This window comes from Pavona decussata, unplaced genomic scaffold (assembly GCF_977016875.1).
Source record: "Pavona decussata unplaced genomic scaffold, jaPavDecu1.1 SCAFFOLD_112, whole genome shotgun sequence".
Lineage (NCBI taxonomy): Eukaryota > Metazoa > Cnidaria > Anthozoa > Scleractinia > Agariciidae > Pavona > Pavona decussata.
This window is the reverse complement of record NW_028145526.1, coordinates 1,303,643-1,318,981: the sequence shown is the minus strand read 5'-3', so window position 1 is coordinate 1,318,981 and position 15,339 is coordinate 1,303,643. Positions and strand designations below refer to the sequence as shown.

At 38.8% G+C, this 15,339-nt stretch overlaps 2 protein-coding genes across 2 annotated transcripts; both read left to right on the top strand.

Annotated features, from left to right (window-relative positions):
• The first annotated feature begins 98 nt into the window (after window positions 1–98).
• Window positions 99–7,524, top strand: LOC146470722 (ELMO domain-containing protein 3-like). Its single transcript, XM_085121687.1, has 5 exons — window positions 99–460; window positions 1,324–1,556; window positions 2,929–3,267; window positions 5,124–5,331; window positions 6,655–7,524. Exons 1-5 carry the CDS (start codon window positions 180–182, stop codon window positions 6,977–6,979), a joined length of 1,386 nt encoding a protein of 461 aa, XP_084977813.1. The 5' UTR covers window positions 99–179; the 3' UTR covers window positions 6,980–7,524.
• A 3,842-nt stretch (window positions 7,525–11,366) lies between these two features.
• On the top strand, window positions 11,367–13,824 carry LOC146470721 (uncharacterized). The gene is made up of 2 exons (XM_085121706.1): window positions 11,367–11,682; window positions 12,721–13,824. The coding sequence occupies exons 1-2, from the start codon at window positions 11,531–11,533 to the stop codon at window positions 12,875–12,877; spliced, it is 309 nt and encodes a 102-aa protein (XP_084977832.1). The 5' UTR covers window positions 11,367–11,530; the 3' UTR covers window positions 12,878–13,824.
• Window positions 13,825–15,339: the final 1,515 nt, after the last annotated feature.

The window sequence follows — 15,339 nt, the reverse complement described above, 5'->3', positions numbered from 1 at the left end:
GATTTATTTCTATGTCACAGAACTTTTCTTTATCCAAATACTTCTGGTACACAACTGGGCTCCCCAAGGAGTTCGAAAAAAATGTCACTAGGGAGAGGAAGGTAGTTCTTTTGTCGGGTGGAAGAAAAAATGGCGACCAAATTTTAAGGTATCCGTTTTTGATATTGGCAGTTTTTGTGATGAGTGTAACGAAACCAAAGACTACCGCTGATGACCTTGAAGCGGAAGCCGAGAAAGCTTTTCAGCGGGCCTCTGCTCAGCAAAAGCAAAAGCAAGATGACTTCGATTTCGAATTTGAGAGCTCTTTTCAAAGTCCTCCATCTTTCACAAACCTTCCCACGACAAATGCAGGTAGTTCGGTAACCAAGGACGCAATGGGAAGCCCCGACCTTTCGAACGGTCCGTCTCAACTTCCAGTTAAAACAGAAGGACTGCCAAGCAGTTTGCCGTCGAGTCAAGGGTAAGAACATTTTGAAGACTGAATTGACGAATGTGTTTGTTTACTGCTCTAGTGTTTTATCCAATATCGGGCTTTATCAAGTGCAACTATATATTCGCCATATATTGTACTTCTAATGATGTGATTTGCGGTTAAGACCTTTTGCTTTTGTTCGATGATCCATCTATCGATTGATCACAACGCTCACCAACAAAACTATCTTTACTGAGTGTTTATGAATTAAAATACCGGCATTAATAAATAGAGTGACTTGAAAGCCGTTGTAAATTAAGGAAGTGTAACTGAAGGCGATGACGGTCAACTATCGTTAAGAATGATACCCCATTCTCGAAATTTTCTGTTTTAGAAAAGATATCGCTTTTTTTCATTGAAAAACATCTGAAAAACTGCAGTTGCTGCTGGCCTGTACAAATCAGGTTCTGATCCGTACAGGGGGTACCCTTCCTTCCCCAGTGTTTTATAACAAGTCGTTTCCATAAATCTGCTTTATGGACGATGCCTACTAATACAGAAGTATTGTTGCACAGTTTATGACTACTGTATGCGGGAAAAAGTAGATCTTGGCAAGGGCTATTGGAATCCAAAAAGAAAATTGGGGTAACAATACAAATTTTTTATAAATTATTATAAGATCGGTAAATTGTTATATAAAGAAAGGGATCCGATCTTATAATGATCATGATAATGATCTTATAATGATTTACATTTGATAATGGTGACATGTCGTCGCCGAAACGTGACGTTTTAATCTCGCTACTTTTTATTCTGAAATGTTTTTCCAAATCCTTCATTATTGTAGTTATCAATGTCATAATAATCTAATTATAACTTTCAATCTTGAATTTTTTTCTTTGGCCATGTAGTTCCAGTGCTTCAGAAATTAACAGATTTTCCCAAAATGCAGATGTTTCTAATGATTCTGAGCAGGGATCACGCACGGTTAGTCCCACATCAGGGCGTGACATGAGACCTGGTAAGCGTCGGAGGAGGTCTGACAAAGATAATATTCCAGCAGGAATTCGGAAGCTGCCGTCTCCTCCGACAACACTTGAGCAAGCACAAATGGAGTGGGATTTGGTAGAAACTGTTCAACCAGGTAAGCCAAGTTCTTACAATTTACCATACCTGTCAACTTTTTCTGACTCAAAGGTGTGAGTTTTTTATCCTGGGAGTGTGAGGATTCCCTAAAATAACACAACTTATATATCTGAAGAGTTCAGACGATGCCCAAAGATTTCCGAAGACATTCCGAATAATTCTGAAGTTCTCAAGAAAAATGGTTATGCTCCATGATGACCATCAAAAATCAGAGATTTTGGGGAAAGTATTATCATTTACTCATTTACTTTCTGTATCCAACGAGAAGCTGTCTTCAGCATATACTCGGGCCATATTTGACTGCGTGGTGCGTAAGCTAACAATCTTTTGGCAGTGATAACCTCCAGCATCGTTAATTTCCCCAAATCGATAGATACAGAGATATAGTGAGGCAATAAGTAACCACCAGATAGAATTGCATTTGTTGCAGTCAGAATGAAAATTGACAGGGAAAAATGACATTTGTCATGCACAAAAGACACTATAAAAATAGACACATAAACAGGCTAAGTTTCTTTGCGTCTGTTCATGTGACCCCAGGTCAAATGACTAAAAATATTAAGACTTTAGCATTCATAGAGAGAAGTATCTTAAATTCTTAATGACTACTTTAAATCATTTCTGTCCAAACCTGTAAATATCCGGACTTGAACAATGATGACGGAAAACGCTTCCAAAGTTTGCGTTTAAATACAATGCCAGTGATAACCACAAGATTTGGTAGAAAGCGTAGAACACTTTTAATTAAATGTGGCCTGCGCACGCACACAACGATCATACCAGAAATTGCTGTTAGCGTCATCAATGCTCGCGGTCATACAGATATTTATATGACTCTCGGTTCATATTGAAACATAATCAACGTACAAAAGTCAAATGGTTTCTGTCTCCAAATCAAAGGTGAAAACGTAACGATTAAGGCCCGGGAATTAAAGCATCCCAGTATGAAGCACAAGGTATTCTACTTAACAAATGTTTTCCCCTGTATTTTACTCGTACTGCGCAATTTTATCTGGTGGTTACTTATTGCTTCACTATATCTCTGTATCTATCGATTAACGCATAAGACTTAGTGTCATGTGTTACGTTGTCGGTCGCGTAATCTGTAGTCCAGCCGTGAGGTGCCGAGTTATAATTACTTGGGATGCCCTAAGGGACATACCGTGTCTAAAAATGGGTTCCGGACCATGGCAACCCCCCAAAAAATTTAAAGAATTTGATAACATGACCGAGAACTCAACTCGTGTGGTACATATGAGAATCCTACATGTATGTAAACAAAAGCTCTGCCTTGTACCAATACCAGAACCAAATGCATTTAATTATGTGTATTTTATTTTTATTAACACTTTCATTCCCCTATTTACCAGGAAATGGTCAAGCAGGCAGTCGATCACCGCTGACTACTTTCCAGGATGCTGTGCGGCATTGTCAAACTGCTAGCTACCTTGAGCAGCACATGTCGCACATCAAGCCAACAGTTAAACACCGCGGCATGGCTGCTGTGACACATAAACTGTTTGGTCCTCCGGCAATGAACAGCAGCCTTCACTTGGAGCGGAACTTAATCTTCGCGCTTGCACTGTGTATGTTCAAAAATGATGAGGCCTTGCACAATTATGTGCTTCAAACCATTTATAAAAAGTTAACAGGAACTAAGCTTGATTGTCCTCGCTATGGCAACCACTGGGAGCTAATTGGTTTTCAAGGTATGTATTTATACTATACAATTTTGTTATAGAAATCCCCTCAGGGAGTGGATCTCTTCTCTTCTCTTCTCTTGACTTCTGTGCCTTCCCTTCCCTTCCTTTCACTTTTATTCTCGTCTCTCTTTTCACTTCTCCAGTGTTTTAGAAAGAAACTTAAAACCCATTTGCTTTCTGCTTAGATCCTTCATATGATGAGGGTAATCTTTAATGAAGATACCAATGTCACAAAAGTGTTTTTTTTGTACAGAACCTTGGGTTCTCTAGAAAATTACCAAGAACAAATAAAAACTTAATCATACAAACAAGAAATTAGCAAAAGTTAAAAGTTAAAAGTAGAACTTAAAGGATCATAAAATGGCTTTTGACAGTCCATGTTTAAAAGCAGTCAGTGACTCTGCTTCCCTTATCGTGGGATCTAATCTGTTCCAGATTTCTAAACTAAAACTAATTGACGACCAGTGACCCCATTTTCTACTGGCAGTGCATTTGCGGATATCATTTCTATACCTGGTATAATAACCGTGAAAATTGCCATTAAATACGATTGGAACCGTGTGGCAAAAGCCTTCTGTTCGACTCCTGATTTTTCTTTCTGTTTGTACTCTTTCATCAACAGTCCAACCTCCCATAAGCGACCACCCAAAATGTCAAGACTAAGTGGTCACTTATGGGAAGTGGTCGCTTACAAGAGGTCAGACCATAGGGGGCCTCAATTTTTGTTCATTAGCATATGATATCTGCAGAGACTTATCCCATGCTCTAATTCTGATTTAAACACAATAATTTTTACTAGCCACAAAATATATCAAAATTTTGAATTTCAAGATCAAACCCATTAATTGGTTGCCCCTGATAATCTTACCCAATATGGGGAATGGGATAAGTCTTGTTATAACTACAACTTGAATCTATTGTTACTTGTGTGTTGCCTGACTTAAGTTTGCTTTGTGTTCATAATGCGAATAATGTTACAGCCACACATTATTATTTGTCAACTGGTCATTTACAAAAGGTTGAAAAAAGCTTTTAAAGTGGTTGTGGTCGGGTACGTGAGGTGGTCCCATATGAGAGGTTCCAGCTATGGTGATTATACTTGAACTTTCAAGGTATTTTTGAAAAATGGTTGTTTGAGAGAGGTGGTCGCTTACAAGAGGTGGTTGCAAAGGGAGGTTCGACTGTATTTACTTTTCCTACTTTCCATTGAGTAATGTTCACCAAGTAGATTAGTAGTAATTCCTGGGTTTTTGTTCACAAGCCTTTGCATTTGTTAAGAGGCAGTATGGCATAGTGGTTAGGGTGCCAGACTTGTAATCTGGAGGTCCTGGGTTCAAGTCTGGCACTCGGATTTGTTTCACTGTATACCCGTTTTCAAATCCAAGGCCACGCGAGGCCACACTACGTAAATAGCCAACTGGTTTCCCTCCCAGCAGTTGGGAATCTTAGCAAATGTTATGTTCAGTTTGTATATTTGTTTCACTGATTTTTATTGTCCCCAATTAGCACTACATTGCTAAATACTTTGAGACTTAAATAGAGGCATTATTTTTTATTCTTATTTTTAATTGTTTATTTTTATATTACAGTAATGTTTTTGAAGCATGGAAATAAAATAAGAATGATGTATTATTCAGTAAGTGACACAGGCATACTCAGAAAAAAATCCGAGTTCTCCTATAAGGAGTCGAACTTAAGACCTTCCGATTACTAGTTCGGATGCTCTACCACTGAGCTACAGGAGACTCGCGGGAGCTAAGGCCATTAAAAATAAGCCCTAAACCTAAACCTAACATCCCCTCTGTCACATCCTTTCCACTTATTTTTCACTTCTTTTCTGATCTCTCGTCGTCTTTTCAAAGGACTTGACCCAGCTACAGACTTGCGTGGCTGTGGATTTCTTGGTTTGCTAACAACACTGTACCTTGTGACTGAACATCGCACACATGGTCTTGCCGTGGACATCTACAAGCTGTCTCAGCATGAAACGCAGAACTTTCCATTTGCCATCATGTCCATCAACATAACAAGAATTGCCCTTCAGACGCTCAGAGAAGAAAAACTTAACAAGTATGTTCACTTGCAATTTTCTTTGGTTTTTCAGCCAAAGAATGGACGAAAACATTTGATGGGAGGGGGGGGGGAGGGGAGTGCAGGAAAAGTTAAAAATCAATAGAGCTCTGTAGATGCACATCGTTTTCACATATATTTATATACAGTCATATCCTTTGGTATGACCTTTTCGCATAATTTTGAATTTATTGTTTTATGATTTTGTGTTTATAGCATTTGTAAGTTGCGCCTTTCAGCCTTTTGGCTGCAAAGTAATTTCCCAAGAAACTATCTATCTATCGATCCATCTATCTATCTATCTATCTCATCATTTTGATAGAGTGTTTTAAGGCCGATTTAGACGGTACAACTTTTGCTTACGACTGTCGCATGCGATTTGTGGAGCGCGCCCTGCTCGCGTCATGCAAAAAATCGCACACAACTGTCGTCATTCAACATTGCCTATACCTACGATTGTCGTAGAATCCTACGACATTTTTTTGTGACGTACACAACAGTCGTAAGCAAGTTGTAGGTTTGATTTACACGAAACAATTCGTGTCGAAGGCCTGTCGTAAGCTTGTCGCATGCGACAAAGTTGTACTGTATAAATTGGCCTTTACATGTTTTCTTCCCAATGGGGATAGTGGGGCATGTAAACTAATATTACAGTTGGATTGATAAAATTCCACCCCCCCCCCCACCCCCCTTCCTCCCTTCCTATAAAAGATGATTTGAAGCAAACTATACAAAGTGTCATGGATGGATAAGATACTAGGGACCTTAAGCAGAGACAACGACGACGCCAACGAAAACAGATCTTAAAAATTACATTTCGCGTTTTCTGAATAAATCCGCGATAATTCCTGCTCACTGAGTTTGTGTAATGTGGTCGAACTATCCAGGAGCTAACGTCGTAGGGGCGGCTTTAAAGCTCAGAAAGAAAAAGGAAAATTAATCATCATGTGATCACGTCCTGCGTAAAACCTTGAATGTGATCGTTTCACGTTGTTGGTTTGCAGAGGACGGCAAAGAAATGTACTGAAGTGTATAACGCTTGTGCAGAACCAGTGTTTTGATATCAGAAACTATTGTTTTCTGACGTTCTCGTTGGCGTCGTCGTCGTGGGCCCTATTGAATCATAATAATAACCTTCGACTGGCCTTTCAAGGAGAGTGGACCACTCTTTCAAGGTTATAGTGTTCTTCTTTCAAGTTTATACTGGTTGACGCGCATGTGCAGCTTGTGAGTTAGCTCCTTTAAGCGGGGAACTAATAATATTGAAAACCCTTTCTGCATTGAGTATAACATTGACTAGAGATATTACTTTCTATTTTACAGGGAATGCAACCGTCGCAATCAAGTTTTACAAGTTTTTGTAGAGTTCTATGCAAGCATTTATCTTCACATCTTTCAAGTCTGGAAACATCAACACAAGACCATCACCGACTCGGGATTCGTGCTCAGGGAAACGGAAAAGCTCGCCAAAAAGCGGCCGCGTGACTTGCTGAGAAACCTGGAACGAGTTCTGTCGGATCGCCAGAGTTTGATAAGAACTGATGAAGACAACTTCTCTCCAAAGGCAAAACAACCCGATATTCTGGATAGGTTCGCCGGAGTGTGCGACTTGAAGGTTGACGAAGAGGAAGAAGTACATTTAGTGTAATTGCTTCATACCAGTATTGCATTTAAAAAGATGAATGTGAACCCCTTCGAAAATAAACCCACCCAAAAAATAACGCCTCTAAATCTCAGATGCAAATATCTTTCCATAAATAACTTAAGCCCTCCGGAATATGAGCCCATAGGCTGTAAGGGTGGCTGATGTAAGCCGTTTACTTTCAACCTAGTTTTATTCTCAAACCCAATCGCTCCCCCATAACAACCACTCCCCCTCCCATTAGCTTGTCAGAAAGTTCATTGGACGAATTCAAGCCTAGTCTAGCCTGTTAAATAACCCTAACCTAGCCTAGCCTATCAAACAAGCCTAGCCTAGCCTGTCAAACAAGCCAAGCCTGGCCTAGCCTGTCAAACTAGGGACCAAGCAATAAAATGTTGCGTTCCCAACTTTTTGCGACGATTTCTACTTTTTTTTGTTTCATTTTATTTATTTCGACCTTTGTTCTAACTTCCTTGTGCTGCAAAATATCAAAAGAAAGCAGATTCCTAGCTATTCCTGGTTTGCCAAAATCAAAAAACAGAGCGAAAACACGGCAAATAACTACCCCAGTTGTTCAACACGGAGGTAACTTTATCCAGCCGATAAGTCGCTATTCAACAGATAAAATGTATTGGTCGTAGTACATTTTATACCCTGGATAGCGATTATTCGCTGAATAGAGTTCTCCGCTCTTTGAACAACCGGGGCCTGGTGTTTACTCTGTCCAGTCCTGCCCCCTGTGCACATGAGCAGTGGAGTAGTTGGTCTGCGAGGAGGATCAACGACTTTAAAACGTTTATAGTTTGTAATGAACTATCTTCAAATCACGTGCAGTGTTTCTGTACGCAACAGAAGTGCGTTAGTTCTATCGAATCGTGTGTCTATTGTTAAGAGAGTTTATCCAGCTACCAGTTATCAACTGACGATACATACAAATTAGTAAAACTTAACAAATTAATAACAATTATATAATAGCATGATGATCGATATGTATGTGATACATCAATAAAATATTTATTACTGAATAATCTACTTCTCAGGTTGTTGACTTTCGTGTTTTTGATTTCGTGTTAGCCCAAAAAAGCCTATCAACGTGCTCTTACCAGCCGCATTTTTTATCTAACGAAAAGCAAAACCAGTCTTATTTCAGTTCAAGTAAACTCTCTCTATATATAATATAAGATGCGCGTTTTCCTGTGTTTTGCAGTTGGTTGCATGTCTTGCAGCATACGGATGCAGCCGATTTCATGTTTTCCCGCCACTGACAGCGGTCACGAGCTTGGCAGCCAGTTGCCCATTTTTCCTTGACATGACTTGCAGCAAAGTTGCAAATTTCCCTGTGCATGGCAGCTATTTAGTAAATAAACCTCACCAGGCGGGTGGCATATCGATTTGTCTAAATTAAATTGAAAAATGTTCAAAGCAAACTGCGTGATAATTTCATTTTTAGAAGGTAACTGCATTTTACTGTAAACCGAAAAGATAAGACTTGACTTAATGACATAAGCGCGCTATAAATAGCGTTCATAAAGAGGATATAATGACTACGCGCGCGCGAAGAACACCCTTTGAAACTACCATGGCAACCGAAAGTCGTTTAGTTTCCAGAAAAATAAACATAGTTTTCAAAAATCATTCGGTACTAAAATTTTTACCCATTATAGGATGCATCTATGTCTTTTTCTTCTTTTTTTTCCTTCTGTTTTGTGTTAGATACAGCTGAAGAAAACGAGCATGAATTGCTGAGAATAGTAAACTTTTTGATAAGAAAACAACCTTCTCTTCCATTCTCGGGGATAAACGTTTTCTATGTGGGATGAAAAAAGTCTTTAAAAAAAAGAGAAACTAAGAGCATATCTTACCTTTTTGTTTAACTTTAAGAGTGTAGCCTGATAGCAGAAGAACACTGCTAACGCAGTTATCAACACCACCCCTTTTTCGCTCATAATGAGAAAGAGACAGCTGATCATTTTTGCGAAAAAGAGCAAATTGAATTTCTGACGTCACAATAGGACTTGATGACGCAGGGTGCGCGCGATGAGACTCATTCCCAGGCCTTCCCAGGTCACTTTTTGCGTCAAAACTAAGAGCAAACTGAAGTTTGAAAACTATCGTTCATGCGATAGTGTTCATCCACCGAGAGACACTATATGATCAGCGTATATATAGTGTCCATCAAGCAATATGTCCGAGTGGATATAACTCGTTCGAAAAGAAAAGCAAACCAAAACAAAACTATATGTGCTGTATTATGACTGTCCTGGAGACATCAAGCTGCATTTTAAAGTGAACTTTTATTCTTTCCTTTTGGCCTTCCGTCTAAACTAAAGAAAAAAAAACTAGCGCTAACGTTGGAATATGGGCAAGAAAAATATGATACATTAAGATACAAATTTATACATGTAACAGTTCAGTTACTCAGTTGAATTTAATGGCGCACTAATGCATGTATTACTGCAAATCCATTGCATCAGTTTGTCTCTGCCGGCACTTCAAGGCAGAAAGTTTTTACTAGACGAAGGTCCGAGAGATTTTTAATTTGGTAAATTCCTCAACAGGGAAATCTCAGAAGTGCTTCTTGAAGTGACGACACGTAGCCTATCTTGCCGTCCCTTGAGTCAGAAGAGCTGACTATATATGTTAAAGTTACCCCCTGCTGTCTGGTATTGTGGCAGCTCATCAGGGCTGCCCACAAGTTTCGTTTCTGTCTCATTTTGTTTCCATAAATCGTCCATTTTGATACCAAGATCATCAATGCTTTTTCCAGCTAGCATTTAGTTGTGCTTTCATTTACATTGCCGTACTGCGCTTTCTTTCATGACTTCATACAACACTAATTTCGTAGCAAATATATCGTTCAATATGTGGTATTGGTATCGGAATTATGCTCTACGTAGATTAATTTTAGGCCTTTGTTATTTACAAAGACGACGATTTGGTGTTTTACATGTAACGTTTGTCCGGAAAAGTCATTTGTAGCGATCCTCCATGTGTCTATTATCTCCAATGTAAATGTATTTTTTTTTTCGTTCTGACTTCCAACCAAAAGGCACCGGATGGTTGAGCAAAATTCCTAGGTGCAACTGAGCTCTTTTAAAATTCCTACTTCTCTGCTGGCATACTGAGATGCCGTTTTTATGTCTTTATTATTTTCCTTATTCCAGGGAATCAAAGGCGTACATTAGGCAATTATTTATAATACGATAGGCTATGATCAGTAAGACCTCAAGCTACTGTAGGTCATTAAAGGTCAATGAGGTCCATTTAAAGGTCAATTAACCTTTGAGACTTTAAATTAGCCTACTGTCCGCCAAAAGTACGTAATTCTAGTTCATATTTCGAGTAGTTTGAAAGTAAGGAATGCACTAATGAAAAACTGACATATATTGTGTTCATTTTGAGTGTAAAAAGGAAAATTCCAAAGGGATAAATTAAAACAGAGTATTAGGTTTTTGATTCTGTTAAATCTCGGAAGGCCTTCGAGTTTACTTCGATTTTGCAAAATCCGGACGGTGCAGGAACAAAACACATTCCTTTGCACTGCCAGATCTTAGGAAAAATAAATAAATAAAAATAAAAAAATTAAACTATCCATTAACGTCTATTGTAAATTGATTGTTAATTTCGGATGGAAAGTAAAAACCGTGAGCATCCCTTATTCCCTTTCTGAGAATGAAATGAACCTTAATTCGCATTTGTCTTTGTAAATAATTCCGGCATTTGAATGGAATCTTGAAGATTTCTCTGGAAATCTTTCCGAAAAAGACGCATTTAAATAAAATTCGAAGTACTTGGGAAACAATTGTTATTTTTGGAATACTTAATGCCGTAATGTAAAGAAAAATTCATAGTTTTGTACCGTCAATAAACTAGGGAAATTTCTACGAGGACTCTCAAATATCGCTAGCGATGTTCAGAACTGATATTTAAATTTCAAAAATAATGGTCAGATGTGATGTAATGTGATGCCTGATTGAGCAGTAACGAAAGTTTATCCCTCTATGGACTTAGCAATAAATAAGGTCGTGGATTTAGTAACGAGATGATGTGAAATACTTATTGAAATCATTTCTCATCTGAAGGCCGATTTAATTTAGCTTATATTGTCAACCACTCCTGTTTGTTCCATATTTTGCTGTTTATTTCCGCCTCCAAACTTTGCAAGATATCTTGGCGGCTTACAAGCCTCGTTTATACACCAACTACTGATACAAATCTGATGGCTGTCCTATATAACCATGACAGCAACAAAATGCCCTTCAGTGCACCAGTGCGGATATCAGGCATTCTTTTCCCACTTATACCCCATTAAGGCAAATTCCAGATCATTGTTCCGAGCTTTCACGCTCTCGTGACAATAGTAAAATGCCTTGTAGATCAGGATCAATACTTGTTGAGAGAACCTTCTACAAGACGAAATATCACTGATCTTTTTTCTCCTCAGGAATGCTGTTTAAGAGTTTTCAAAGGACGCACTGACTCCGCTCTAATTTATATAAGAGCACACTCAAGCTATCGGAGCTGTTCACAACGAGCTGAAGAGTGAGGATATCAACAATGCAGTTGCAGAGTTTGATTCTCTACTTGTCTGTCTTTGTCTTCGTTTGTTCTGCATACCGGCTGAATCACCGCTTGGAACAACGAAAATTTGATCCTGACTGGGACGAAATGGAGGATAATCCTGAGCGCGACTTTTATCGAGAATTTGGGTAAGTTTTAACGTGAGTTTCATACTCGATGAAGTTGTTTTTCTGCATTTTTCCTTGGCTTTAGATAGCTGGGGAGCCGGAAACATGCTTAAACAGGCCGAGCTCCTTTCATTTGTAAAGCTGCCTTTCATTGATCATTTTCTGTCAAAGATTTCCACGACATCAACCATAGATATATTTCTATAAACAAAATCAAAATCCTACAATCATCAGTTGACTAACGGGCAAGAAATGCAAACAGAATTCGGATACATAACTAATAAAATAAAATAAATAAATCAGACACCATCGCAGTTATGTGCACAACTCAAACAGCTGCGAAAAGAAAGCCTGGAAAAAATTCAGGCTTGAACGGGATTCAAACCTACGACCTCTGCGATAAAACCGGTGCAGCGCTCTACCAGCTGAGCTATCAAGCCAACTGAGAGCTGGTCATTTTGTGAATTCGTATTGTAGCCGTATAGGTGAAGTAATTGAAATATATGAAAATCAGGATGAAAATCATTATGTTGGAACTGCGCAGTTGCAATATATGATTTCATATATTTAACTTCCACGATTAACTATTGCAACTTAGGCGATTTGTGGATAACATGTTGAGCAAAACTTTCCTGTGGTACTGTTGGTTTTGCTGTACTGAATGTGGCTTTCATGTACCTTTTAAGACTACAGAAAATGACCTGAAGAGAAACGAAAATTGGTTGTCGGGTTAGCGGGAGGTCCGAGTTACCGATGGTAAAATTACAGGAAATGTATGACGGAAATCCAGGAGAAATCGATTTTGGTTCGAGTTAGCGAGGGTTCTAGTTATTGGGAATCGTCTGTATATGCCGCGCAAGATTCGCACTTTTCTTAACAAGTTTCGTCCACGATTGTAGCCAGTCCAGTTCTGACACCGAAAATACAAATACGGTTCTATTGATGGAAATGTAGTGGCAGGGGAATTTCATGCGTATGTGTTCAAACGCGCTGTATAACTACCTAGGACCGGTAGACGATCCGAAGATAACAACTATTTTTTTGTTTCTACGCATGCAGCCTTTTGGAGAGCCCACAAATCACTATACCCCTACCACGCCCTTACGTGGGCCCGAACAAAAGTAAGTATAAGACAACGAAGAAACCAATTACCGGACGCACAAACAAGGAAAATTCAGGTGATTCAACGGACTCAGATGAAGAATATCGACCTTGAAGACTGCTTACTCAGCCATTAACACCCGCCACAGGGTACCCAAGCAAGTTGAAAGAAACATCGGAAGAAGAAGTAGAACTGGTGCCGCTGTTACGAACACAGAGCAACGCAAAGTGAATTGTTATAGTTTGTTTGATGCATCGTGCAGATAATGCCCAAGGCCTGAATATTATATATTTACATACGCAATGCAACTGAGATCTGACCAAACTTTTGTTTGTATCAAGGAGTCATCAGATCAATATCCTTAATTCTTTTAAACTTGTCAGTAGCCAAATTTCTTGTCCGAAGACGAGAAACCCGTCTCCATTACGAAAATAAAATATAATGACCATTTCTTATGAAAACCAAGAGCAATATCAATAATCAGCTACGACGTAAAGTCTGCTGAAAACTTGATTTGACTAGCTTCCCTCGTCTGTCCTGCTTAAGCGACAGGAAAATGGAGGTAAAATTTAAATAAATACGTTTGACAACGGCAAGAAACTCTTCCTCGCCTAAGTGCGGTAAGTACCACGTTTTTGAAGATGTTTTCGTCACGAGGAACATCCCAGCATTCAAATTTGGATTAAGCAAATCGTTACGTTTCTCACCGGCGCGTATGGTATGGTGTGTAATTTTTGTTTGGCAATTCAAACAAACAGCTTATACTGTTGAAGCAACTGTGATATAGGTTCAATAACAGCGGTAAATTAAAAAAATATTAAGGTAAAGAGGATAAAGACTACTGTCTGGGATGCGATGACAACAGACGCGCATTATACTGATCAAGGAACATTCAGTCTTGATCGCCCACTGCAAAGACTCCTACGATTAAATTCTGGGTTTAATGGCGCCTTTAATACGGCAAACTAAAGTATGTATAAAGCTCGACGTATTTGCTACCGTTTGGCCAATAAATAAATAACCAAACAAATAAGAACAAATAAAAGTAAAGTTTGACAGTCAAGTTGGCAACTTTTTCTGAGACACACCGAAGGGCAACAACTTTTTCTTAAGGACGGTCCCTCCTAATTAATACTGCAATATTTTGCGCCATTTATGACCATGCGGGAAAAGCAGATCTTAGCAAGGATCGTTGAAACTCAAAAAGAAAATTGGCGATAACCACGTATTTTTTTACGGATAATTAAGCAACAATAATTCTAAAAAGCATTAAAATACATAGCATTTGTGGCATTTTTTCCAAACTGAAGCTTAATTATCTCTGAAGAATGCGTGGCTATCCTCAATTTTCCTTTTGGTTTTCAATAGCCCTTGTTAAGACCTTTTCTTGCATAGTCATAAACTGCGCAAAAATATCTTTGAGTTAGCAGGCATCTTCCTTGAGGAATTAGAGATTCTCAGCGGACAATCCCGAGACGCACAGATCGCATGCGAGTGGTAAAAGAAGGCACCGTTCTTAAGGATAAAAATTTGCATTTAGCTTGTTGTCATTCAACCCGATTCTCCAGTGTGGTCTGTTCTTTTTCAAAAACAAAACAGACAAATAAACAACTTGTTCACTTATACGAGGTGCGCTAGGAGCAATTTCATATTTTGAGCAAGGCTATACTTTGACAAATACGGTTCAGTTTGTTTGTGGGGAGCATATGTGGGTTGAGTTTTTGTCCAGGTACTCCGGTTTTCCCCTCTCCTCAAAAACGAACATTTCTAAATTTCAATTCCATCTGATAAGTGTCTCCAATTTGTGCTCTGCGCCAAATACATTGACACTTACATAAAGTGGTTTATTTATTTACCAGAAACACAGCAAAAAAGTATAATCATCTGTTTTCCAGAAACTGGGGACGGGTGTCTCCTTACACTGGAACCTAACGACATGAATGGCCATTTTGATCTTTTATTTTTCATATCGGACAGGAATTAAACGTACACAATGTAAAACACCTCATTCTTTACAAAGCTAAAAGACAGCATAAAATCTATACAGCTCACTAAACTAAACTGACAACCACCGGACAACGCATATATGGGCTGACAGATGTAATGTAAAACTGCAAGACGAGCATAATACCCGTCTCCATAAATAAACCTGTTGTTTAAACTTAACGTTGAGATGCCACGACGAGTGCAGGCCGAGAACTTGCATTACATGTCAAACTCCCTTAGAGGGGAAGTATCATGGGGTTTTTGGTGTCTTTTGTTAAAAATGAAGAAATAAGACCTTCAATCAGCTGTCAAATAATTCTAGAATGTTAAAGAAATCAACTCAATTCTTGAAAGGAACAACTCGTGATCTGTTCTAGCGCATTTTGGAAACAAAAATGCGAGAACTTGAAAATCATTATACCCTAACATTTTTCAAGTTTCAATCCATACCGGCCTTCTCTTTTTCCGGCCAGAGGCACTAATGGATAGTTTTATTGCACTGGGGTGATAATTTATAACAAACATGACAATTATTTCTTTGTTTCTGCTGACAGACAAACGTTTTTGGGCTTTGAAATGACAGCAAATTT

Coding starts and splice junctions, on each gene's coding strand:
- LOC146470722 (XM_085121687.1), top strand. CDS start 180: ATGAGTGTAACGAAACCAAAGACTACCGCTGATGACCTTGAAGCGGAA. Junction 3,268..5,123: donor GGAGCTAATTGGTTTTCAAG/GTATGTATTTAT, acceptor GTCTTTTCAAAG/GACTTGACCCAGCTACAGAC. Junction 5,332..6,654: donor AGAGAAGAAAAACTTAACAA/GTATGTTCACTT, acceptor TCTATTTTACAG/GGAATGCAACCGTCGCAATC.
- LOC146470721 (XM_085121706.1), top strand. CDS start 11,531: ATGCAGTTGCAGAGTTTGATTCTCTACTTGTCTGTCTTTGTCTTCGTT. Junction 11,683..12,720: donor GACTTTTATCGAGAATTTGG/GTAAGTTTTAAC, acceptor CTACGCATGCAG/CCTTTTGGAGAGCCCACAAA.